A 24,765-nucleotide genomic window follows, 5' to 3' on the forward strand; every position below is an offset into this window, starting at 1 on the left:
CAAGACTTCACTCGCTGCATTTGTATTGATGCAACGATCAGGTTCATTTTTGTCCCCTTCATCCACACATAATCAGAATATCAACCGTCAACCTCAAATGTCTAATTGGAAACACTTTCGTTTCGTCCCCCAGTGTTTACTTGAAATGGAAATATGTAATACTGTCTGACCAGAGTTGCCGAAGTTGCGAATATTGTCTGGTTAGGCACGAGTATTTTATTCCAAACAGGTGCAAATGAGTTTCCATGAACCAATGAGTATGTGTTTTAGATATCTTGCAGGAAAGCGAATGTTTTTGTTTTTCTCTAACGCAGTTTACAGATCGTGATGTCATTTCAAGACGCATTTCAAGTCTTTGAAATCTTCAACGTTTGCATACTCTATGACGGGGAAAATGCGGCTTGGCAGCTCTTGTCATATTTTTTCTCTACTCCGTATGCGAACTAATACACGCACACCGGATGAATTGGAGATTGAAGAAACTTGTAACATGTGCAACATATGCGACAGGTGTGTGATTTTTTTTTTTGCTTGAGATGGAAAGGGAGCAGTTTTCGACAGAAAAAATCTTGCATGTGGTTGAAACGACCATTATTAGATAGTCGTACTCCCGTAACACGTGCTAAATATATGGCAGTATGTGTTGTAACTTGACTGGGGAAGAATTTTATTGCCCTTAAAGTAATAGGTTTGTTACCCAAAAGGCAATTTTGCGCTATTGCTTCTAAAGTAATAAGGAAAAGTTTTGCGTGTATGTGCGTCAGTCAGATTTCCATCAGAAGTAACCTCTGAAACACGTTGTAGATTTTATTTACGCCAAGAATATTGACCTAAATTTATTGGCTTGGTCCAGGTGAGTGTATAAACTCCTTACGACAGGTTACTTCGGATGGGAATCCTACTGACGCCGGTACATTGGTAATGTTGGCAGAAAACAAGATTTTCTGCGTTTAAATCGACATACTCAACTTTGAACAGCTATAGCTCTTCTTAGGGACATTCTAGCTCCTCAGTGTCTTCTGCAAAGTTGTTAGGCATCTAAAATACTATACTTTAACATAATGTTGTGCATTATTAGGGCATTATTGAGCTCTCTAGAAAGATAAATGCAAAAAAGTAGGTTTTCCCATATGAAGCGGTGACAAAACCAATCGACTTGAGGTAAGTTTATGGTTGTTTGGGACCCCAAAAGGAACCAAAAAAACTTGGTTCTGGAAAATCGATCACTTTTCCCCACCCTAGTGTATATGGACCAGACAGACAAACAAGACAGCATTTTTATATGTTTAGATAACACTGGTCAACACAGGTGCCCTCTAAAAGCTTAAACCAGAAAAAATTAAAGATGAAAGCGTTTTAATTTTGGTTAGGGGGACCAAAATTCATATGAATGGTTGAATAGCGGTTTGAGCTTTCGGAATGCACTTTTTTCATTTTGTCGACCAGTTGTGTCGACCAGTCAAGAAAGGAGGTGTAATAGTCATTGCTGTCGAAGACCGAGTTTATCTCTGCATCTCCACGACTGCGACGGAAGACGGTTTGTGTTATTATTTCACCATGGTAAGTGATTAAATCGTACAATATTGCGTGCGAAGTTATCTCATTATGATTAATTATGGAAACACGGTCATTTATGCGAGCGACGCGCGTGGAATCTATCCATTACCAGAAGCGTCCAAGTGTTTAGACATTTGTCTATTACCAACTTCGAGTATCCTCGAGAAAGTGAACACACTTCACCGTAACCAGTCCTGTGAAAGAAATGCATCGCATTGTTATTAGAATAAGCACGGTATTTACCGACCGTGCCTACGCCGGTGTCACGCATTTCCACAAAAGCAACGCGCGCGCAGTCCTCGGCTGAACGGCCACCGTGAGACATGAATAAATACAGTGGCATGCGTTCGTTTAGACGCACCATGTTTTTCACAGGTATTTCTTTCAAAACTAATTGGATTTTGAATGTCTTCACTTATTTTTGTTTGTTATCATAAACTAAAACAAAAAGCATCATTTCTTAAAAAAAAGTGCACTTGATAGAGAAAAAAATGCGAAAAATTTAAAATAGGCTGATGCATTCGTTTAGACGCACCTCAATTCAACGTAGTAAAAGCTCAAATTTTCTGAGTCAATCAGTTGGCTAATACTTTGTAGCTCCTCCCTTACTCATAATAACTGCAAATACTCTTCTGGGCATTGAATTGACAAGTTTATGGAGAGTATTTACAGAGATTTGTTGCCAGCATGAACGTATGCATGATTAAGGGTCGTTTACTGTGTTGAACTGGCATCCATTGGCGTAAACTCTCGCAGCTTAGATACTCCAGTGGTTCCTGATCGGGTTGCAATCCGGACTACATGCTGGTCCATCAAATACGGTGATGTCTTTTATAGAAAACCAGGCCTTGGTTTATCGGGAAAAATAAACAGTATCGTTGTCTTGCTGAAATACAACAGGTTCATCCATAAAATCCTCCAAGTAGGGAACTAAGCTCGCAGTAGCTGCTGGAATTCATTTTAGTGGTGATCCAGCAGGTAGGAAGCTTTTCGTCATAAGAAAATCTTTCCAATACCATAACCTTTCCTCCACCAAAATTTCGCTTAGATCGAGAGACATTTAATTTCGCCAATTCGATCCAGTAGTGACTGTCACAGGCCATTTCTCATCAGGAAAAAGATAACCTCGATGGTCCTGACTATTACAGTCAATACTGGCACGATTTAACGGAATTAAATGTCACTTGACCCAAGTGAAATTTTGGAGGAGGAAGAAATTATGGTATGAGGAGGATTTTCATATGACGAGAAGCTTCCTACCTGCTGGATCACCACCAAAATCAATTCAAGCAGCTACTGTAAGCTTCTGGAAGACGTTCTGGTTCTATACTTGGTGGCTAATATGGATGAACCGGTTGTATTTCAGCTAGACAATGCTTTTATTCATGTTTCCCAACGAACCAAGGCCAGGTTTTCTGAAAATGACATCGCCATACTTGATTGACCAGCATGTAGTCCGGATTACAACCCGATCAGGAACCTCTGGGGTATCTTGGCTGCAAGAGCTTAGGCAAATGAACACCTGTTCAACATAGTAAACGACCTTAAATCCTGCATACGTTCATGCTGGCAACAAATCTCTGTAAATACTCTCCATAACCTTGTCAATTTAATGCCCAGAATATATAGAATATAGTTATTATGAGTAAAAAAAGTAGGAGGGTGGTATTCAAGACACGACCGCATGACGTTGGACTACGGTATTCTTATATTCCATTAAAACAAATAATAGAGAGAATTGCAACTCTAGTATTTGCTGCAATTTTATCTAACAGTGCATTTCTGAATGCTGTCATTTCATACATATTCGAATCAACCCTTTGTTTACTGCACTACCAAGACAATCATTTAATTGAGCGAATTGGTAAAATTTTCCTATCTAAGCAAAAAGCAAACTTTACGAAACTATCTGAAATTGGAGCCCAGAACGATTCAACCGAAAATTTTAAATTTGAAAATTGTTTGACATTTAATCGATAAAACTCATGCTAGGTTAGTTCCAGCCCAGCATATAACTTCATGTATTTGAAAAAAAAAAACGTTTGGTTCAATAACTCAATATAGCAAGAGCTCAATCACACGTTTTTCGGTAGTTGTTATCAAGGTTTGGGCGAGTGACAGGAAAATATCTTAACTTCTTCAGTTGTGATTTAGAGCATTTCTAATTGTTTTGTTATTTTTCACGATAGCGACAAATTTGTTTCTTTCTCTGTGTGCGAGAAACAAAATCAAAACCGCGCACCGAGAAACAAAAACGAAAATTTAATGAATGCTCATTGAGAAAACTTGCAACTCTTTTTACCAATAATTTATGATACTCAAAAGAACCCGTTTTGATCTAAATCAAATTTGTAGTAAATAAGTGTTGATCATTCATAGGTAGTAATTTTTCCTCGATGAATAAAGACTGGCTGAAGAAGTTAAAATCGCTGCTGTAAAATCAAATTCACAACTGTGTTCGTTAAGACGTTTTAATATTTTCAATGACAATAATAATCTTCGATAAACACCCGCTATAGTTATTCACACACATGCTATAACTATCTAAACACGCGTTAAAACTATTCATACACACGCTGTAGCTATAGCTATCCATACACACGCTATTCCTTTCCATACATCCGATACAACTATCTATACACACGCATAAGCTATCCAACCATGTGCTATTACTATCCATACATACGCTATAACTAATCATTACACACGCAGCAGCTATCCACACACAAGCTATAACTATCCGTACACACGCTGAAGATATACACGCAATAGCCATAATATGCTACACATGCTAGTGTCTTACACACGCTATAGCTAGCCATACACACGCAACAGCGCCATCCCTATCATCGCAAATGTCATAGCAATACAGATGCACATACGCTATATGTGCACACTGCACACACACTAAATGGCGGTAGCTTTCCTAGTGGCGGTGCTGGCTCGCGCAGTTTCTGGCTGTTTTCACCCAACGATATCTGAATTGGATTACCGCTGGTGGGGTCCAACTCAGATCGAAGGAGAACCGAACTGAATGAAGAAATGCAGCTTCCCACTACCTCCGCCGCTGCTGCCTGATACCACCGCTCTGGTTCTGCTGCAGCTCAGTTTGGCCGCTGGAATCAGCCACCGCTGCTGATTATACAAGACCGGCCTGGTGGCTTTTCACTTGTTAACTGATGACTGCTATGAGACGACACAGGCTATTATATAGCCCAAAGCAAAAATCCATCCGCGAGCAAACAAGAAGCGAGCTTGTGATTGGTTGAATGTGCACGACTTTTAACACAACTTTTAACTAGTTTAGTATCGAAAACATATTTAAATTATTATATGACAATCTTGCGCAATATTTCCCCTATCAATCAAGCCATTGGTGTTTAGAATCTGTTCAGTGGTAATGATAAAAGAAGCATTTTAAAACGGTGTTGAAACACCTGTTGCAGCTACCGAAAGCTCGTTATTGGTTGAAAGCTGTGAGACTGTTTACAAAGTCAGATCGGTTGTATTCGTTAGTGTCGACTGTGCTTGTGAAGAGAGGTGGTGATTGGTTGCTCGGTATGATTTAGACAATCGATGTGATTTATCAATTTTTCAATAGTGTATCTCGAACAATAGGTTATTTTTGTTACATAAATTCAACCGTAAAAGAATTTCTTATCGGTTGATGCCAAAACCTCGAAATTCTGAAAAGAAATGACTGATATATAAGCGCTCAAAACCTGACCACTTTTCCCTGGTTTTCCCCGGTTGAATTACTAGATTTTCAAATTCAGGTGCCTAACTTCGATATAGACGTTAGTCCAACGTCAAAAGGAGCTACAAAGTATTAGCCAACTGATTGACTCAGAAAATTTGAGCTTTTACTACGTTGAATTGAGGTGCGTCTAAACGAATGCATCAGCTTATTTTTCGCATTTTTCATTCTATCAAGTGCACATTTTTAGAAGAAACGATGCTTTTTGTTTTAGTTTATGATAACAAACAAAAATAAGTGATGACATTCAAAATTCAATTAGTTTTGAAAGAAATACCTATGAAACACATGGTGCGTCTAAACGAACGTATGTCACTATATTTGAACACTACGTTGCAAAGTCACTGCATCCACTACCAAAACCTTTAGATCAGCGGTTCTCAACCTTTCTTTTTTCGCGTACCCCTTGGCGATATTTTGCATATCGATTGTACCCCCTGGCTTGGAATTTTTTCGCAGAGTGAGAGAGAGATAGTGGCAGATCATGTTGTGGTAGTCTAGGTCAGGTTTCAAATTGAACTATGGTTTGTTTGATTGCTACAGTCATGTTTTAGGAGCAAGATTGAACAGAAAATGAAGTATTATAAAGAAAAATTACTTTGTCCGCCATTACTGATTTTTCTTTCGCGTACCCCCTGAAGGCTTTCGAGTACCCCAGGGGTACGCGTACCCCAGGTTGAGAACCGCTGCTTTAGATGAACAAAAATCACCCGGGCCGACGACGCGACCACCTCTAAACATTACACTTAAAATAATTTTTACTTCAAAATTACGTGACTAATCATGTAGGAGTCGTTTTCTGCGACAAGTTATATGCAAATGCCCCTTAAAATTTATATGTTCTTCATATACAATTTATGTGCTGTCGATAAATTTCCGGTGTGTATTCACAAAACTTTTTTCGGATGGGGATAAAAACTAAGACAGAGAACTGAATTTGTCGAACTTCCATGGGAGGTAATTATATTAGCTTACTTGTAAAAAAGCGAGCGGCTTTACGGCACTCAGCTGAAATATTTGCCATTTACCATGTTTTTGAGTTCTTACTTCGTTTTAGTTATCAATTTCTCGAACGATCGCTTCGAGTAGTAAGCCGGCGCCAGATCCAGCCAAAACTCCGCGTTTTCGCCCTTATGTATATCTTGATTAACGACATAACTTCCTGTAGGCACCTCCTTCCATAAATTCCCCCGTTCCCCCGTGGGAATTTGGTGTATGTAATTAACTTCATCTCGGAGCTCACTTTCTTGAGGATGTGAAATACGAAGCGCCCTGGCAGGGGGGTGATAGGTCTCGTCGTTCATCAACACCGACACGTCGCGATTCGCCCGGAAAATCGACTTGATCATCTTATTCAGCCTATGCCGCTGCGTCCTTGCCTGCAGCTTCGACACCAGAGGACGAGACTGCCGCTTCCTGACATGTATGTCCATGTTCACTAGGTACTTTCTAACTGTTTGGTCGGTTGCATCGGCCATTCGCACGCTGCGATGTAGTCATTTTGCCCTCGGTTTTCCTCTTCAGCATCCTTTGGAGGTTTTTAGTGCCAAGCGGTTGTAGGTGCCGGAACGGGCATATTTGATGTCCACAGAGTGCCGCATGATGTCAGTCTCCGACGCGGTGGGCTATCGTTCTTTGAACGCGCACAGTTCTGAACGGAGTAGCTTCACCGTTTTTGTTATCACGGTTAGAGGCAGCTGCTAATTTTTTTCTGCTGACTCATGGGTTTCTATGATTGATGCTGCATGGGTAGTGTTGAAAAAGTGGTCTTAAGCTGCGTTCATTGTGATCAGGCTTGTAAACGGTCAACACTTTCTTTTGATTTTGCTTTGTTAGTGTGCGTCGCAGTAAGCTTTCGCTCGTTAATGTAGAACGACCGTCGGCTCTCATACAAAGGGGTTGCAAAAGAGTCCGCCTCCTCGTGGTGCAACTTGGGTAACGCTAAATGGACTCAACAATCGCTTGTTTGATGCGAATCCTGTCTAATCCCCTAATTTCCTTCTATTCCGTAGTACTTATGGGAGTGTCACTGAGGCGGTGGCCTTCTATTAAATAAGTACCGCATCATCAGTATCCTTTCTAATATCCCCAAGCTACGGCAAAGATGGGTGTGGCCAACAATGATGACTGTCAGGCCTACTTCCGCTTAGATTGGTTCAAATGTTACTCCCAAACATTGTTCCTCAAGCAATCTGAGTGGAAGTGATGGTCATCAGTCTGCAATCTACGAAATATATCGTGCTTACGCTACGCTACGACCGTCGGCTCTTATACAAAGAACAGATAGTCAATTGACATTCGCACATCGAAGAGATTCTCACTGTTATTCATTTGGTGATGTTATTTTGTTTTATTTCTGTCTTCTCGATCCTATTTCGGTTGAAAAATATTATGACAAGATATGATGATATAATCAATTGCCAAAATCTTCACACACAACGTGCGTAATTCTCATTTCTAGAAAAAATGTCACAATACGTTTAGGGAAAAAGCGTCGTGACGGCGAGTACTCGTTTGACATGAATGTATTTGGACAGTGAGCCTCGCTATCGTCAGAAGCGAAAAACTTATTTACAATCTACCTCCATTACATTCAACATTAGAGTTATATGGAAATAGAAACCATCAATTTATAGCTTTCTAAGATACTATTACGCGGATTTTAGCTGAATTACAGCTTAATAAACTGTTTCACAATAACATTGTTTGCTTGGGTTCTTGGTCAAAGCTTACTACGCTCATAACGTGTGATTCAAGAGTTATGTTTTTTTTTCGAAATTCCTTTTTCCTATTATACACGATTTTAATCAGAAGCCAATTACCCACTTTTTAGATTTAATTCAATGAATAATGAAAAATTAGCAAATTTACTTTAATTGCACTCATGAATTTCACAGAAGAAAACTGAAACCTAATGAACTATTGATTCTCGATTACTTGACACAAATGCTGAAGCGCTTGCTCAGCTACAATCCAGTATATATACAGCCAATGTAAAACTGTTTATGAAATATTATTTGAGGTTTTTGTCACCGTATAACTTTATTCTCTTTGGATGGTTGATCTTTCTCGGTGAAAGATCAACCATCCAAAGAGAATGTTTATGAAATACACACCAAAATTTCTCTTTATGGTTCAGCAAAGTACATTGCTGAAAGTGTATCAGCAAACCACTTGTTTACTGAATCACAGCAGTTTTTTCAAAAGTTTACTGCTATTCAGCTCTACAATTTACTGAATTTCGTTCAGTAATTTTATTTTTGCTGTAAACCAGTATTTCATTGATAAATTTACTGAAAACCAGTAATCGATTCAGTGATCCGCGAAAATCAGCAAAACTATTTGCTGAACAGAAAACAGTAAATGAATGTTTGCTGGAATCCAGCGAAAGAATTGATATTTCAAAAAATTTTATGTCTAGCTGTCATTAGTAAAACGCGCCAAATCGCTGTGCAGCTGGTACGCGATCATCACTAAGCTCCTGATAGCGGATATGGGACTATAGCTAAGTCACTGTTAGGCTAGATGAACCTAAAAGTTGAAATGATAATCATACATCTCTAGTTCAACAATAATTTGGCTATGATCCGATGGGCGGATGGAAGCTGGTGCCTGAGGGAAACATGGTTCCCTTGAACTAACTGGTTGACCAGCAAATTGATTTATGCTTTGCTGAATGTACAGCAAATTGTCATAGCTGACAACCAGCAAGTTGTATTTTGTTTTACTGAATATGCAGCAAACGATCTGTCACTTTTATGCAATTGAGCATTACTGACTAATCAGAAAATTTCATTTTGCTGAACAGATTGCTGGAAACACAGCACACCAAAAATCAGCAAAATTTTGCTGGTTTCCAGCAATGAAAATTTGGTGTGAGACTTGAAATAGATATACGCGTTTAATCGATATGTATTCATGTGTCAAGATAGACGAATCGGCAACGCGTTCTACCAGCAACCTCATGAGCATGAGTTCGAGAATCGAGACTGGCAGTCAAGTAATTGGATACTAAAAAAGTAATTTTCATTAACATAAATAATAATAATTCATTAACATTATTATCAATAAAAATAAACGACGGAAAATAACACAATAAAACTAAACAACAAAAAATGTTCAATTATAACAAATATATATTTTGAATTATACTTATCGTACCTGTAATAAAGCTGAAAATGCATTTTAGCCATGGAATTGTGATATAGACGCTTATTGAGACAATAAGTCAGTTACTGTTGGCTGTAAAAGAGTTTTTCTACAAGCTGTACGAAGTATGAATAATCGCTTCTACAGAATTGATCAGTATGTATAAAAGATGTTCAAATGGCTGATTTGTTTCTTATTAAGCTCTTGTTCGGCTGCTTAGGAAGCCGAATGTAACAAGTAGCTGATTTAGTTGTCCAAAACCGACTGATTAAAAGCTAATTAAACACTTAGAAATACATTATTCGACCTATGTTCAGCCGTCAGCTGAATAAGATTATTTATAAAAGCGCTTATTTAGTCGGAAAATGTTTCTTGGGTAATTTTAGTTGTTAGTTTTTCACAATTGATTTCTCTGGAAGGGTTTTTAAAAATTGGCCCAATAAAAAAATTACAAAGCTACTTTATTAAATATTAAATTTGGTTTTTTGGCGTTCAAACAAAAATATTATGCCACCAAAATTTGGTAATGACGGAAACTAAAAAAAATGAGACAATCAAGACATTTTAGGCATCATTTCTGTTATATTTTTTTTAATTGTGTCAAAATTGCCTGGTTTATTGTTAAGAAGAAATACCATGATATATTATTGTAGGTAAGAACTGCATTTTTGCTATTCATAACATTGTCAATCATACTATATCATTCAAACAGACCACTTTTTCTATATATTGATATAATATTTCATCACTATTGCCTTTTTTTTTCTTCATCTATCAGCACTAGTACCTTGTTTGATTCGGCAAAAAGGTGACCCTTTGAACCTAACCTTTTTTCAAGGCGGTCAAAAAACGCACACAACGATAGTACAGGTCGGACTCGATTATCGGAAGACTCGATTATCCGGGGGCTCGATTAACCGGAGCTCGATTATCCGGAGATAATGGTTCGATTATCCGGAGTATTTTTTGTTTCTGTATTTCTATAACGTACTTTTGTCTTCCGGGTTATTGGAGGGTAATTGTAGCGGTACAAGCCTCGTTCCGCTTAGGCAGTTCATTTTTGGCAGCTTTCTCGTCGTTCCTTCAACCAATTCTTACTCAATAATCTCCAAAATCAAGGTATTATGGTTTTTGTTGCCAATAAGGACAACCGCTATTGGTAAACCGGTTTCGGAATTATGGAAGGAACATATTCCTGTAATATAATGGCCATGATCATTGCAGTACTTAGAACCACAAGCAGGCCTGTCCCGGTTCTGTTCCGGATACTCTCGGATAATTGAACAAAAACTCATCAAGCGAAATTAATAACGACTTGAAATCCGCAAAGTACCTAGTCCATATCGAGCGTCTAGGTCGTTATAGGTCACTCAAGAAATAGAAAAATTAACATGAGTAGTAACAACCAGTCCACATAAGCACTGAGGAAGACTGTACGTCACAGTCGAAATATATATTTGCGGACTGAATTTCAATATTTATTTCCAAAAAATTTAGTAGAGTATAACGGAAACCGATAACTTTTTCTTTGATTGATCTCAATCACTCTGCTAAGACGCTCGTTATAGATTTTCTAGAGTCTAGACAATTTTTAATTTTTTTCGTCGGCACATGCATAGAGCTTTCTACGCCAGATCTCGCCAATACAGGCTTAGTCGTGTATCCTTATAAAATTGATTTGTTTTCATCCAAAAAATCAGCTGATATTCAATTTCGAAAAATACTTCACTTATGAATCCTAATTCATTAATGTTTCCTGTTTTAATATACTTTGTTTTAGTGGAAAAATATATGAAATAAAACTAAAAATCGGCTTACAACTTGAATAAAAGTTCGGGGCAGGAAAAATTTTTTTGTTACCACCAGCGTGTAGATTATTTGCAACCAAAAAGAAAACTTGTATTAGTAAAATTGACCACCAATACTAGCGCAGATAGGATGGTCTATTGTATACAATTTATTGTAATGAAAAACTCACTGTTCTAGATGACAGATATTTAAAATTTAAATAAAAAAAATGGCTCGATTATCCGGAAGGTTCGATTAACCGGAGCGAAATGTTTTTCAAAACTCCGGATAATCGAGTCCAACCTGTACTTAATCACAAAGATTGCACTGCAATTAAATGCCACGATTACTTCGAGTGTTTTTGTACTTGATTCGATTGTCACGTCACACTGAAGTGATTTAGTGTTGATTTCACAATTATTAACACTTTTCAATGAAATGATCTTGCGTTGAAAACTGTTCAATGGAAATCACCACCATATTATAATGAATATCTCTTGTATTTGCAGCACTGTTCAAATCAATTGATTTACAGCTGCAATTCCAATTGATAAACGTATAAACCTAAAACGAAACAAAAATAGTGACGGTGGCGAACGGCGCAAGCAGCACATTTTTCCCAGAGATCAAGTTTTATTGAAGTTTTGTTGAACCTTTGATTTTAAAATAATAATAAAACAACTCTTTTACAGATCCTGAAATCGAATGCACCGACACAGCGACAGTGGTAATTTTTTAATCAAATTCAAAACCTAGAATAAAATAAAATTGAAAAAAAATAAAATAAACAGAAACTGAATTTATTGTGATTAGCTGGTCATATCCAAATGACCAACATTCCGTATCTCAAACATAAGCATATCAAAAAAGATGAACATAACAACAGAAAATCAAGTAATTAGCTGTTGATTTCATCGTTCTTTGCATAAACATGTTTCGAAGGATTTTCTTTTCACTTTGAAATGTTCGACAATTAGTGCGAACTCAACAGCAAATCACTTCACTTCGGCGTGAAATTTTTTTTACAGTGTGGACAAGCTTCAGCTGAACATAGAGCAGCACCCTCAAGCGGATTATTATAGCAATATTCAAAGTAGCTTTGCAGCCCTCTACCAAGAAATCGTATAAGCTTTTCATCGGTGGCAGCGTGGCCGACTTTTTTTATACGCCTAGATTTGCTAGGGTGACCAGACATTTGTTTCACGAGTACTGGCTTTCAACTGGGTTGTTTAGCTACTCACAGATTTTTGATTCTTATATATCAGGTAAGAGAGTGTAATTTTCTGAGCAAAACCCGACTTTTTAAAATTTAATATCATTGTCTTTCGATTTTTAAATGAAAAATAAAAAACACTCCAAATCGCAACTATGACAGTTGGTTATGGGCGAACTGTCATTGTAAGGATTTCGAGCAGTTTTAATTCGTGATTTAAAAATTGAATGACAACGATAGATATTTTTTGAAAATCACTTAGAAAACGCCACTTTTTCAGGTGAAAATGAAAACTGGTATAGCTACACAACCCAATTACGTTTACTTATTACTTGTGGGATGCAAGTACCCATGAGGTTTTATCAATGAAGTTCAGGTTGTGTCTCATATGTATGGTTGAAAATTTCGTGCTTCACGTTCCAAAATAGGTTATATCGTCAGTCAAACCCGGTACTAATTCAAACTTTACCGTTTTTCAAAATTCAAATGCAAATGCTAAATACTATTTAAGTTCATCTCACAAAGACCCATTTGAAAATTTTAAAAAATCTAGAATTATAGGCAAAAGTGCCACATATTTCAGCATATTTTGAAAAAAAAAATGAAAAAATATGGTTTCAACTCGTACAACTTGCTCATATTCACACATAATAGATTCTAACAGGTACAATGAGAGCGAAAAATCTCAAAATTTTATGGAAATGAAAGAAGAATATTTTGACGCTAATTTTCAAACACGTTTTTGCTCAACATTAACGATGTGCACGTCTTGAATTCAACTGACGATATGTCCCAAAATGCGATATATATCTGCAAAATGGCAACAGATCCATTCATCTGGCATGCCTGCAGCAGAGTGCTTTTGTGTTGCTGTAGCGTACGCATATTTATAATCTTAGATTATTGAAACATAGATATCCAACTCAACCAACAATACGGGCAACAAAAATGTGGCGCCCCTCCGAATATGATGGCGGTTGGGTGAACTACATTTAATGAGCACACACAGAAAAATATTAAGGTAATTGCTATCTTTTTAGGCTTGGTCAGATTTGTGCGGTGTTTTTAACAAACTAATCTATATGGTCTAGATAATAATAATAATTTATTAGAACAGGAGAAAAATAAATGTCAATGTCTGAGATAACCATGATATGAATTATTTATTTTGATGATAGTATGACTAATCGTTCATAGTCGTTTCAACAATATGTTTTAAAGCATAACCAAAGATGACCAGTACACAATACGTCACTCTTGCAGTATGCAGCGGACACGAGTTTTGCTGCGCGTGAACGAAATTTGAACTAATTTGTATACTGTTAATTTGGTGATGACGACAAGGTGGTGAAAGGTGAAGCATATTTTTCAATATCATTATATGGTCCTGTCATCTAATTTTCAATATCCTCATACAGTATTGCCATCTTGTTTTCGTTTTCATCTAGCGGATTGAGCATGATAAATCGATTTTGCTAATCATCACAGTTTTAAGGTTATCAGATGGCACCGTTATAAAGGTGTTGCGAGCAAAATGTATGAAGTCAGGTATCTTGCTCTAATCATCATTAGCATAACTCATTTGTTGTTTGTACCAATTTTAATAGTCGATTGCGAACCACTATACAGCTTTAATCCCTTTGCGGAACTGGTTGGGTTAATAATTCTGTCTCAGCCGTCAAATAATGCCGTAGAATGTTGTCCTATTCGGTTTGTAGCTTCCGTTGCAGATTATCGTTTGTGATCTCATTCATTATCAATTTCACTATTCCTTGGTTGAATGTTTAAATCGGTTTATTAATATTTGCAAAGGACGGAGAAAATCAAATTTGTGAATTTTCACTCATCCTTTTAAATTCTATTTAAAAACGATGCAATATTTATTTTGGTGAATACCGCTAAACGCTATTTTTAACTAAGGTTTTACATTACTGTGTGAAATCGTTGTTATATACGTCTCTCAATATCCTCTTAATTCACTTACAAGGAGTAGCAAAGCCTAGCATAATTTATTTCGTCAAAATTCACCAACGTTAACACCAACATAAACAACGTTAAAATAATTTAAGTGAATAGCGAAGCTTTTTTTTTCTTTTCGTCACCTTTGACAATTCGATGAGAGTATCTATGAGATGTTTACATTGTGACTCATGCTAATTTGTAAAATTACGCGAGGTTTCATTGCAGTTTCATTGCATTGTAATAAATTGAAATTGCAAAACATCAAGAATATATTGTAAAGTCGATTGAAAACCGCCGTACAAATCTGATTGAAAGTAACATGATATTTTTCTGGGTGTGAGAATCTGGTCAAACTCACCACTGAAATGATAAGAAGTGCGATGATATTTTTCCGAGTGGATATGCTTTAGTTCACCCAACGGCCTACAGATGGCAAGTTCATAGTGTTGCCTTGAGATTATATGCAGCGAAGCCCAACTTGGATATCTATGTCTCTTTAGTCTATGTTATTCGGTTTATTCGCGTTGAAAGAGATTTCGAAGGCTGTTCGCACCTACGGGAACTCTCGTATGTAATTGTCAAAATGTGCGTGATGACAAAAGCAAAAATATTTCCTTCTTTCTTTTTCGCACGCAGAAACCAAACAAATATCAGCAACACCGTCAACGCCAATTATGCACGCCTTGCGTTAAGCTAGTGTGTATCAGAGTCTATGGTATATAGAGTCGCGCGAAGAGAAAATCTATCGTTTCGGCAACACAGTTTTTGTGCCGTTTGTTGACAAGAACTATACAGTTCTGTTTTTCACCATGCATAAGCGAATATCATTTTTTGAAATTCTTCACAAGGTACACAGTTTTGAAAGATTACACCGGTGATGTTTTGTTAAATTTAAGTGAACCAGTGTACAGGTTTAATGTTGGATTAAAATGTGTAAGTAAAACTTCGGAAAAACACATATTCTTTATGACGCTCAATTACAACACTTTTCATCCACTCCTAAAATTCTCACCTTGTTTATTTACAGTGCTCGATTGGTACCAGGGTTGCCAATGTTCCAGTTTAAACTGAATTCCTCCAGATTTTTTCAAGTGATCCAGTCAAACAGTTTATTCCCAAAATTTTCCAGTTTTTTCAGATATTTGCCAGTTTTATCCAGTTTTTTATTCACTCAAGCTCCGATTGGTTTCCGGAAGTATTTTTAAAACGTAAATTTTGTAGATTGATAAATTATTTTGACAATTTCTAACAGCTTTTTCAGTATTCTATCTTCTCGCACGAAACACGATCTAATTAAAGACTGCATAACATGGTTGAGATAAAACCAAACAAATTTATCACACCGTGAAAAAAATCTTCTATTTATTTTCTGTGGCGTAGCAGTTAAAAAATTGTTAGAAGAATTAAGTACCAAAAGATAGCGAAGTCAGAAATAATTGAAATTTAAACTCACTGATGTTACGGAAGAAAATGCTGCGTCAATACTTTTGTTGAAGATAAAAGTAAATGAAAAAGCTCTATTTTCTTAATTTTGAGGTAGATTGATTGCGTAATTTTAAATTTTGCTGCTGTTAGAGGAAATTTTCCAGTCCATAATTTAAAAAAATGTAAGCCCGAAACAAAACAGTTCTGTTTAGAAAGAGTAATTTTGTGCGAAGAGATATTTCGTTAGTTGCTGTATTCGAAAATGACACTGGATTTAGTCTCCATAACAAAAAAGCTCTCTCAAAATCATTTTATTGCTTTTTTACAAATTTATTTGGAATCCAGTTTTTTCCAGTTTTTTCTTCAGCCTTTTTCCAGTTAAATTGAAAATTTTATTGGCAACTCTGATTGGTACCCTTGGTACCCCCGTTTGACACTGATTTGGTTTCTTTGGTTTCATCTTTGCGGGACTCTTAAACATAGACTCTGGTGTGTATTAGTGCCATCGGGCGTCGCGACGGTCTGTTAGCTTTTGGCTGGCTGTCAAAATTTATTGAAAATTTTCCACTGCTATCGAGTTTTAAGCAAAAATTGCATCGCAGTCGTTTACGCTCGCACGAACAATCGACGGATGGGTTCTGTGGCGGTTTTTGGTGTTCTTTCGGTCGTTGTCTGTAATTGTTATTCCTGCTCCTAAACGAGCATTGTGGTAAGCTCGAAATACTAGCGAATAGTTTAGTGCAACCGGACCGACATCCGGATCGTCTGCGGTCGAACGAAAGTTGAATGTACTGCCATCAGCCAGAATTGTGATAGCGAATCAGGATAAATGTGTTCTTTTGTTAAGATGTGAAGTGTTTTGAGGATGAGCTGTCTGCTGCTATGCAGTGCACTAAATATATATTTTACCTGGCCTTATCTTGTGTACAGCACCTGCGAGATCATTTATCTTAGCAACAAACGCACTAAGGTTGAACTGCGGATATAATTTGAGAAGTGTAGTACAACGGTGTGATGCGGTACCTGTGAGTGATAAGAACATGCCCTCCTCCTTGGGATCCACACATTCTTGTTTTTCGTACCTGTGCCATTCAAGAAGACGATAAAACTCGTGAAAACCTTCCGCTTGTTTGACCGGATTATTCCGGATTGGAGAAGTCATCCGTCACTGTACGCAGCGATTGGTATGTTTGCTAGGTCTCAAAACGCTTCGTCGACAACGCAGATGTCAGTCTTCGTTCGTTTGCCCATGAGCGATGAGTGAATCGAGATTCGTGTCGTGACATACAGTGCGGAAAGTCAACAAAATAAAAAAAACACTGCCAGAACTTCCGTCGTCAGGTGGGATAAATCTGGGATCGATACTGGGTAGGGAAACCGTGTGTTTAGCTGAATTTGTGTGAATGTTTCGAGCAAGTGATTAATTTTAAGCTGTCAGTGACTAGGTAGTGCAAAGATTGTCCGTAGTCCGTGGTACATTTTTACGTAGACATGTGATGCAACTACTACATCATTAATCGTGATTGTTGATGACTAATCGAAAGAAACTCCACCGTGTACACTACATACTAGCCGGGAACTGGGAATAACGCAAAAGAAGTGCATAATTGTTCGCCATTTTAAGTTCTTCAGTGTATTTCTGCTCTCCCTCTCAATACGGAGCAAACTGCTGTTCTGTCATATATCGCTCACATTGTTTTATTGACGCTCCTCCGCCCTGTGAAGGAGGATCTGTCTGTGACCGATAGCAAATGTGACCGATAGACGACAGCACAGCTGAGTGCTGCGTTCTTAGGTGGCCAGCTCAGCGGGAATTTTGGGATTGATCGAAATCAAAATAGCACTTGAATTGTTGTACTGAATGGGTAACCTATTTATTTTCGCGACAAGGTCGGTCAAATTTAATGGAACATCATGACCAGCCTGATTGCTGAATATCTCCTATCAGCTAAAAGCAAACAAATCGATACTGATATTTCAAGATATTATTTGATAAGGTATATACTAGAACACTATGATGATAATTTCATGTGAAGGCTTAAATATCATTCTTCTCTTTGTAATATTGAGTTTTATTATAATTTTGTATTAACAACGGCTTGATCTATTGGAGCATACACGAAACATCTTTAATTTTTTCATATTCTAGAAAAATAAGGATAAAATTGGAGTCTGCGTGATTTTTTGCCATAAATAACACGATTCTTCAATTTTTTAGTTGATTAGTTTAACTTATAGTTATTTGTTCACGAAATTATTTATTTTTTGCACTCTTGATGTTATTTAGAACGCGGTTCAAAATCTGTTTTTTCACTGGGATATATTTCTAAATCCTTTAACCGCAGTCAGAGGCGGATTCAGCTGCTGGGGGCCCGGGGCAGATTTTTTTGTGCGACCATCTTTTCTTCGAAAAATTCGAGGTAAGAGAATTTTAACTTGGAACGATTTAATGCTGGGAGGTGACGAGCAAAAAAAGGTATCCACTCTTGACACGTCTGGCCCATGACTAGGGGAAAGGCCCGAGCTATTTGCCCGGGTTTTCGATGGAGTATGAAAAAACGATTTCTCTTGTTCATTACGCAAAGTCAAACACAGTATTCCGATGGCTTAGTCTAGGTGTGCGTAAAGCGATCACGGTGATTACATTGGAAACATCTCGCTGTGTCTTAAAATGCTCATGCTCAAGCGAAAAATAATAAAAAAAATGTTAATTTTATGGATCGTCATATTTAATAAACAATAGATCTACCTAAAATTTATTTTTATTATGAAATCGATTATTGAATTTTGTTCGACAACTCACATTATATTTTCATCGTAAAACCCAGACTTTCTTCTATAGTTTTCTTGATAATAATTCGAACATTGAACCGATTTGTTATTTGAATTGCCAAGTTGAAAGTGTAATATATATGCAACATTTCGTGGGTAAAAGAAACCAAATTGAACTATTTTCTGTCAAGATATGGACATTACAAATCTTGGTGCTCTAGAGTCACCATGAGCGGGAAAAAATTAAAATGCTTATCATGTTACTAGCCCTGAACGGATTTCAAACGCCATTATCTTAATCGAAAGGAAAATGTAGTCCGAAACTTGTGATATACTAGCATATCTTTCCAATTGTAAATTGATGAGAAGTTGAGCTGAAAATCAATCATTTGAGCTTAGTTTCGCAGCATTCAATCACCAGCTCGCTTTTAGAGCCGAAAAAAGGATGATTCAGTGTAGAATTTTATGTTCCGTTTTGAATGCATGCAATATTACTTTTACTGTCCAGATCTTGCACATAAATGTCTTAATCGATTGGTGAACTGTTCCCTATGCTTTTAATATAATAATTTGTATACCTTTCCAATTATAAACCAGTGAAAAAAAAATAACTAAAAATCAACTGAAAAGCACCGGCTATCCAATCACAAGCCCGCATTCTGTTTCTGCTGCATATTTTATAGCTATCTTCTAACTTGCGCTATATTTATTTCAAGTTCTCACAGTTAGTCTCCGTTTCGCAATGTTCGAAAAATGGCCTTTCGTTTTGGCAACCGTTGCGTGTTGCATACTGTCGATATGCGACTGGGAAAAATTCTGTTTGCCCTGACGTTGACTGGTGGCTGGTTAAGCACAATATTATCGAATTATGGTGAGCATCACACTACTGTGCATCTGTAGCGGCTTCCAGTTACAGTTTGTAAAATTCATTCATTCATTATATAACTGTAGAGTTTGATAAACAATAATTTACGTAGTCCCACGTTTACTGTGCGGTCATGTCTTGGATACCACCCTCTGACAATAACAATATCGCACGCTAGCCTGGGGGCTAAGGCGGCCTCGATCAATTAGATTAGTTGAGAGAATTCGTTATCGATATTGTTTTCGGCACATTTTGCATGTTGTAGGATAAGTACAACGATACACCGTGCCCCAGTGCTGAGTCGAGAAAATTTCCAGCTCGAAAAGATCCTCGACCTGATCGGGAATCGAACCCGATATCACAACCATGTGGGAGAGCTAACCGATCGACATCGCTAACCACAGAACCACGGGGACCACTTTTACAATTTCTAAATAAATTTTGAATTTTTAAATGAAAGACGAATGTGAGAGGTGTTGTGGGGGCTTGAACAACCTCTTCCATTAAAAGGAGCTTGAAAAACATAAGTCATGACTACTTTATTGACGAAGGCCTACACAAATTGTTACTCATCAAACTGTTCATTCACCTAGAAAAACTTTCAACGAGCTCGCTTTTGTAATGTTTATTGAAAAACTCAATCGTGCTTGGAGCCATTAAAGCGGGATGACATCAGCAAGTTGCCGAAATTCAGTCAGAGAAAGCGAACAAGAAATGGTTTAATTAGCTCAATTTGATTGAAATGCAACTCAACTTTTGGCTAGTTTACTGTTGAAAATATATGCCAACCAAGTCACAAATTCGATTAAACTTTCAATCTATCAAGATATTGGTACTTGAAATTCGGTCAATAAAATGATAGTTATGTGCATTGAACACTGGACATTTTTCACAGCATACAATTCTGCTAATTCTCGATGTAGTCCTTCATCAAAGCTAAACTTTTGAAAATATAGGGTATCGAACGTCTTCGTCTGTGGCTTTCTTCGGCCCCCTTTTGCATAAGATTGCTGCAGAAAAACTGCCGAAATAAACCACTGACGAAGACGTTCCCTATATAAAAAAAACAATTCGTGTGATAATAGGCATCAAATCAATTTTATGAGATAATTAATGTAATTGGTAGAGTGTCCCCGAATGCGTCAAAATGGAGTAACTAACAGTAGTAAAATTCATCAAAGCGTTATTACTTTTAAAAAGAAGAAGGAGTTATCTATATTTTTATCACCTCGAGCTCCGAATATGATTATTGCTCAATGTGATTATAAATACAGTTGATTAATATGCCCTTCTCATTCTCTTTTGAATATATATACGGCAATCTATCCAAACTCCCCAACGTTTTGACCGTTTTTAGCGTCCTTTTTCAGCTTTATTAAGTTGTGAAATACGATATAACCAAAGTGGGTGACTATTGCATGACTTTGTAATGTACTATGTATGTTTGGGGGCAACATGTTCACTATTGAATACAGCTTCTCTTGAACTTTTCTATCGTGGACTTTTCCATCATGGACGTTTTATTCCACGCAATGTTTTTGAACCACTTATTGAAATGAATAGTCACGAATGAAGTGTCAAAGAACTTAATAGAAGTGTAGAGGCCTATTTTATCCCATTAACACTTACAAGAAATTACCTGACATGTGACGTGAAATAATTTTTTTATTCGATAGACACCCACGCGTTCAAACATTTTTTCTGTTCGTTCTTTTAGTCGCTGATTTCCACAAAAGCAACAAATCATGCAAAAAACAAGCTGCTGCGGATGAAGCCCAGCAGCTTGCCGAGAAAAATATGGCCTCTGGTCTATTTTTTTAGCAATTGTGCTGATAAGTAATTTTCCTGCTGAGTTTTCAACATTTTTTAACACTAGATTCTAAGCACTTTTTGGATACTATTTAGTCACACAATAAAATTATAAAATTCACTACAATGCCAATCTAACATTCAATCCGTACTTCAAGTGCTGACACCTAGCTGTCATTAACAGACACTACCAAAACCGGATTTCTTTATATTCTTTATATTTTTTCACCGAAAAGCAACTTTTTTCATATGAATTTAATAATTTCAATGCATCACGTATATTTCAATGTACAACTTTATCCCAATATAAAAACAATAATTTTTACTAAGCTTCTAATAATAAAATTTCGGAATATATCGATTTCCCAAATGAGATTTCAAAAAAACAAATTGCTGGCACCCATTTTCCAGCGCAGAAAATCCACACAAACAAGCTCAAAGTACTGCTGAACAATATTGCTCTCCGTCTCTCCCGTCGTTTCACTCGTGCACATGACTGCTGGGAAGCATCACTAAGCGTACGAGCAGAGCATAGCTTTTCCATTTTCCGAGAATTTAGATTTCTCCTCATCGCGCGAGTAAAACTATTTTCTTGTCAAACAGCACACTCGCCTGTTTTCTCTCTCTCTCTCTCTCTCTCTCTCTCTCTCTCGGACTTTGTGTGCACACTTACACTGGCACACGTCGTAAGGAAAAGGGGGGACAGGGGGCACTAATGGGTGCCCTTTGAAAAAAGAACACACGACCACGCTCAACCGGGGGTGTGTAAACCGAGGTAAAACAGGCCCGAGAGTGTCACCATCAGCAGCCGTCAGCAGGGAACCGATCGAACTTTTCTCAGTCCGCGAGTGGATTTTCTAACGTTTAGTCTGGTTCCGCTTTTACCCTTCTAATCAATGGATAGCAACTTGAAGGGAAAATTTAATTAGTCACAGCTTCAGGATATTAGCGAGTGTTGCTTGTGGTGTTGGAATGGATGGCTCCAAGTGAAGGAGCCGTGTGATATTTGTCCTGTGCGTGCACGAATGATGGACTGTGAAAAGCAAGAGCTGATTTAAATCTTTGATGACTGACAAAGGAACAGCGGCAGTGCAAGTGACACAGCACAGGAGGGGGTGGAAGGTGAATGGCAAAAGTGTACTATCGAGAAGAGTGTCGTTTTTCGAATATTAATAACCTCTCATTCTTCATTTTTCTTCTCTAAACGGTATCATCATTACGGCGCGGGAAAACAGAAGAAAGTCTAGCGCGAGAGCTGTGTTTTCCTCGGTTCGGTTATTTCTGTAAATATAAGCATTAATTTTAAACATCGTGTGTGAGAAGGTTCGCTTGATCCGTGTAAGGAATAAGGAATAAATTAAGCCATTAAAATTATCAACAGTGAAAATCAGTGTCCCAACGTACAGAAAACGGCGAAAGCAAGAGTGAGATCGCAAGGCGTTATAGGAAAAGCTTGTATGTCGAAAACGGCAAGCGAGTGAGTGAACAGGATAATCAAACAGCGACACAGCACAGAGAATAGGCAGCGCGGAAAAGTGGAGCAGCAAAGTGGATCATTCCTAGACCGTCGTGTGGAGCAGTGCCAGCAGTAGAGTCCAGAATCACCAGCGTCAGCCAAAGCTGGTCCCTGGTTTCGTACACCAGCAGCGAGTGATTTAATTGCTCCTGAATTCAGACGTCAGACGACGGACCGTTCATCTTTTTTTTATGAAATCGGGTCGATAATCGCCAGGATGGAGTGCAAATTGATTTCGCGATATTCGCCACTACTCGTGCTATTCTTGGCATCACTAGTAAATGCACAAACAGGTACATTCTTTACCCTTTTTTTCTATATGTACAGACCCACATTTTTCTCAAGTTTTATTACAGCTGCTACTGGCCTTCGGTCTATAGAAAAAAAGCCGCGATTGAATATGCATTAACGATTAATTTCTACAGCTCAAATCCAACGGGTTGCAATGTAGTACGTCCACACCTCGACAGATGTCGCGATGAAACAATTACCCAAGTTAACTTGACATTTCATTGCTAGAGAACTGACGAAAATCATTTCAGTAGTTGCTGTAAGGCTAATCACTTCAAACACTACCTGCCAAGTAACGCCACCCACATTCATCCCATCATTGCAGGTCATAACCATTCAACAACCACCGTACTCAAATTTGCACCTTTCCTAATCAATTACTTTCAACGCAGAGAAATTAGAAGCTAGAAGTTTAATGGCACTAAGTTTTTCTGCTTTCGAATTTCGAAAAAAGTTGGTTTATTTAGTCCGGTTGTCCAAGCTATCCATCAGGACTCTAATGATGAACTATTCACAATCATATAAAAAGTGGCTTAATAGTCAACCTGACTGAAAGCTGGTTGCTGGCAGGTGAGACAAATCGTTCGACGTTATGCGACGTTATGTTAAAATGCGCTAATGCTTCGATGGAGCAAATCAGCATACGATCGTTGGTTTATTTTCGTATCAAGGGTAATTAGGAGAAATTGATTGGAATATACAATCGATCAACTCGGAATCGGTAACGACTCACGGTGCCCGCTGCGGACGTGCGAATAGCACCGCAATGAATAATAACAGAGGGGAGTCTCGGGTTGCACGGTTGATAAAAGCAAAACTATATCTCCAATCGATAAGCTGTTCTGGTTTCTGCTAGTGGTGACGCTTGATTGCAAGACTAATAAGTATGCGCTATTCTTCACTGCGATTCTGAACTGGTCAGCCTCGCTCGTTGGAATGAGACCAGTTTTTATTTGTTTCGTCGAACTTGTCTGTTGAACAAGATTTTCTTTATCTTCACGAGATTCTAAACAATCGCTAATCGACAGGGTTATTACGCTTTCTCTCAGTGTAAGTCCTTCTAATGTTCGTCTGCTGTGAATCTGGCACCAAACATTTGAGTTGTTCTATTCCGAAATAACAGAAGCATTCCAAAGGTGTGATCTCCGCGCTACCCAAACAAGCATTGATTATCACCTTTTTCTCGTTTTCTCTCGTATCGTGTCGAATATTTAGAAGTTTTGATTCACCACGAAGTTTATCATATATTTATTATTTACGCTCTTGTTTCTAAGGAGCCGTTACTAAACTCCGTGGTCATATTTTGATTAATTATTAGACCCCTACTATTTTAATCAACCCTGGTCATTCGTGGTTTTTTGGTCAAAGCCAACGTTCGCTTCACAATATCGAAAAAAGACCATTTTTCAACACATCAGATACAAAAATTATAAAATAGAATATATTGTACGTTTCACATTTCGAAAAAAAAATCAGTTCAAATTTGTCATTCCGATTACTTATCAATCATAATGCGTACATGTTTGACAAGAATAAAGTTCTTGAAAAATTTTTCCAATCAGATTCCAGTAAAGTTGATAAATTGTGACTAATCCGATGCTAGTAGAACTTTGTTGGTCAGGGAAACTCCGTAGCCGCAAGGTTACAGAGACCACTTTGGT

General features: G+C 37.6%; 1 protein-coding gene across 11 annotated transcripts in view; it reads left to right on the forward strand.

Moving 5' to 3' along the window:
* The first annotated feature begins 16,345 nt into the window (after positions 1-16,345).
* LOC129729934 (uncharacterized) overlaps positions 16,346-24,765 on the forward strand; it is an 83,989-nt gene continuing 75,569 nt past the window's right edge. For 2 of the 11 annotated variants that reach the window (XM_055688863.1, XM_055688862.1), the window contains exon 1: positions 22,059-23,106. In XM_055688863.1, the coding sequence (XP_055544838.1) occupies positions 23,031-23,106 (76 nt within the window). In that variant the 5' untranslated portion in view covers positions 22,059-23,030. Of the gene's footprint in view, positions 16,561-16,781; positions 16,877-17,041; positions 17,220-22,058; positions 23,107-24,765 lie in introns of those variants that run through there. The other 9 variants (XM_055688855.1, XM_055688853.1, XM_055688858.1 and 6 more) reach the window with 9 other exon arrangements.

Source organism: Wyeomyia smithii, chromosome 3, assembly GCF_029784165.1.
Source record: "Wyeomyia smithii strain HCP4-BCI-WySm-NY-G18 chromosome 3, ASM2978416v1, whole genome shotgun sequence".
In the NCBI taxonomy this organism is placed as follows: Eukaryota; Metazoa; Arthropoda; class Insecta; order Diptera; family Culicidae; genus Wyeomyia; species Wyeomyia smithii.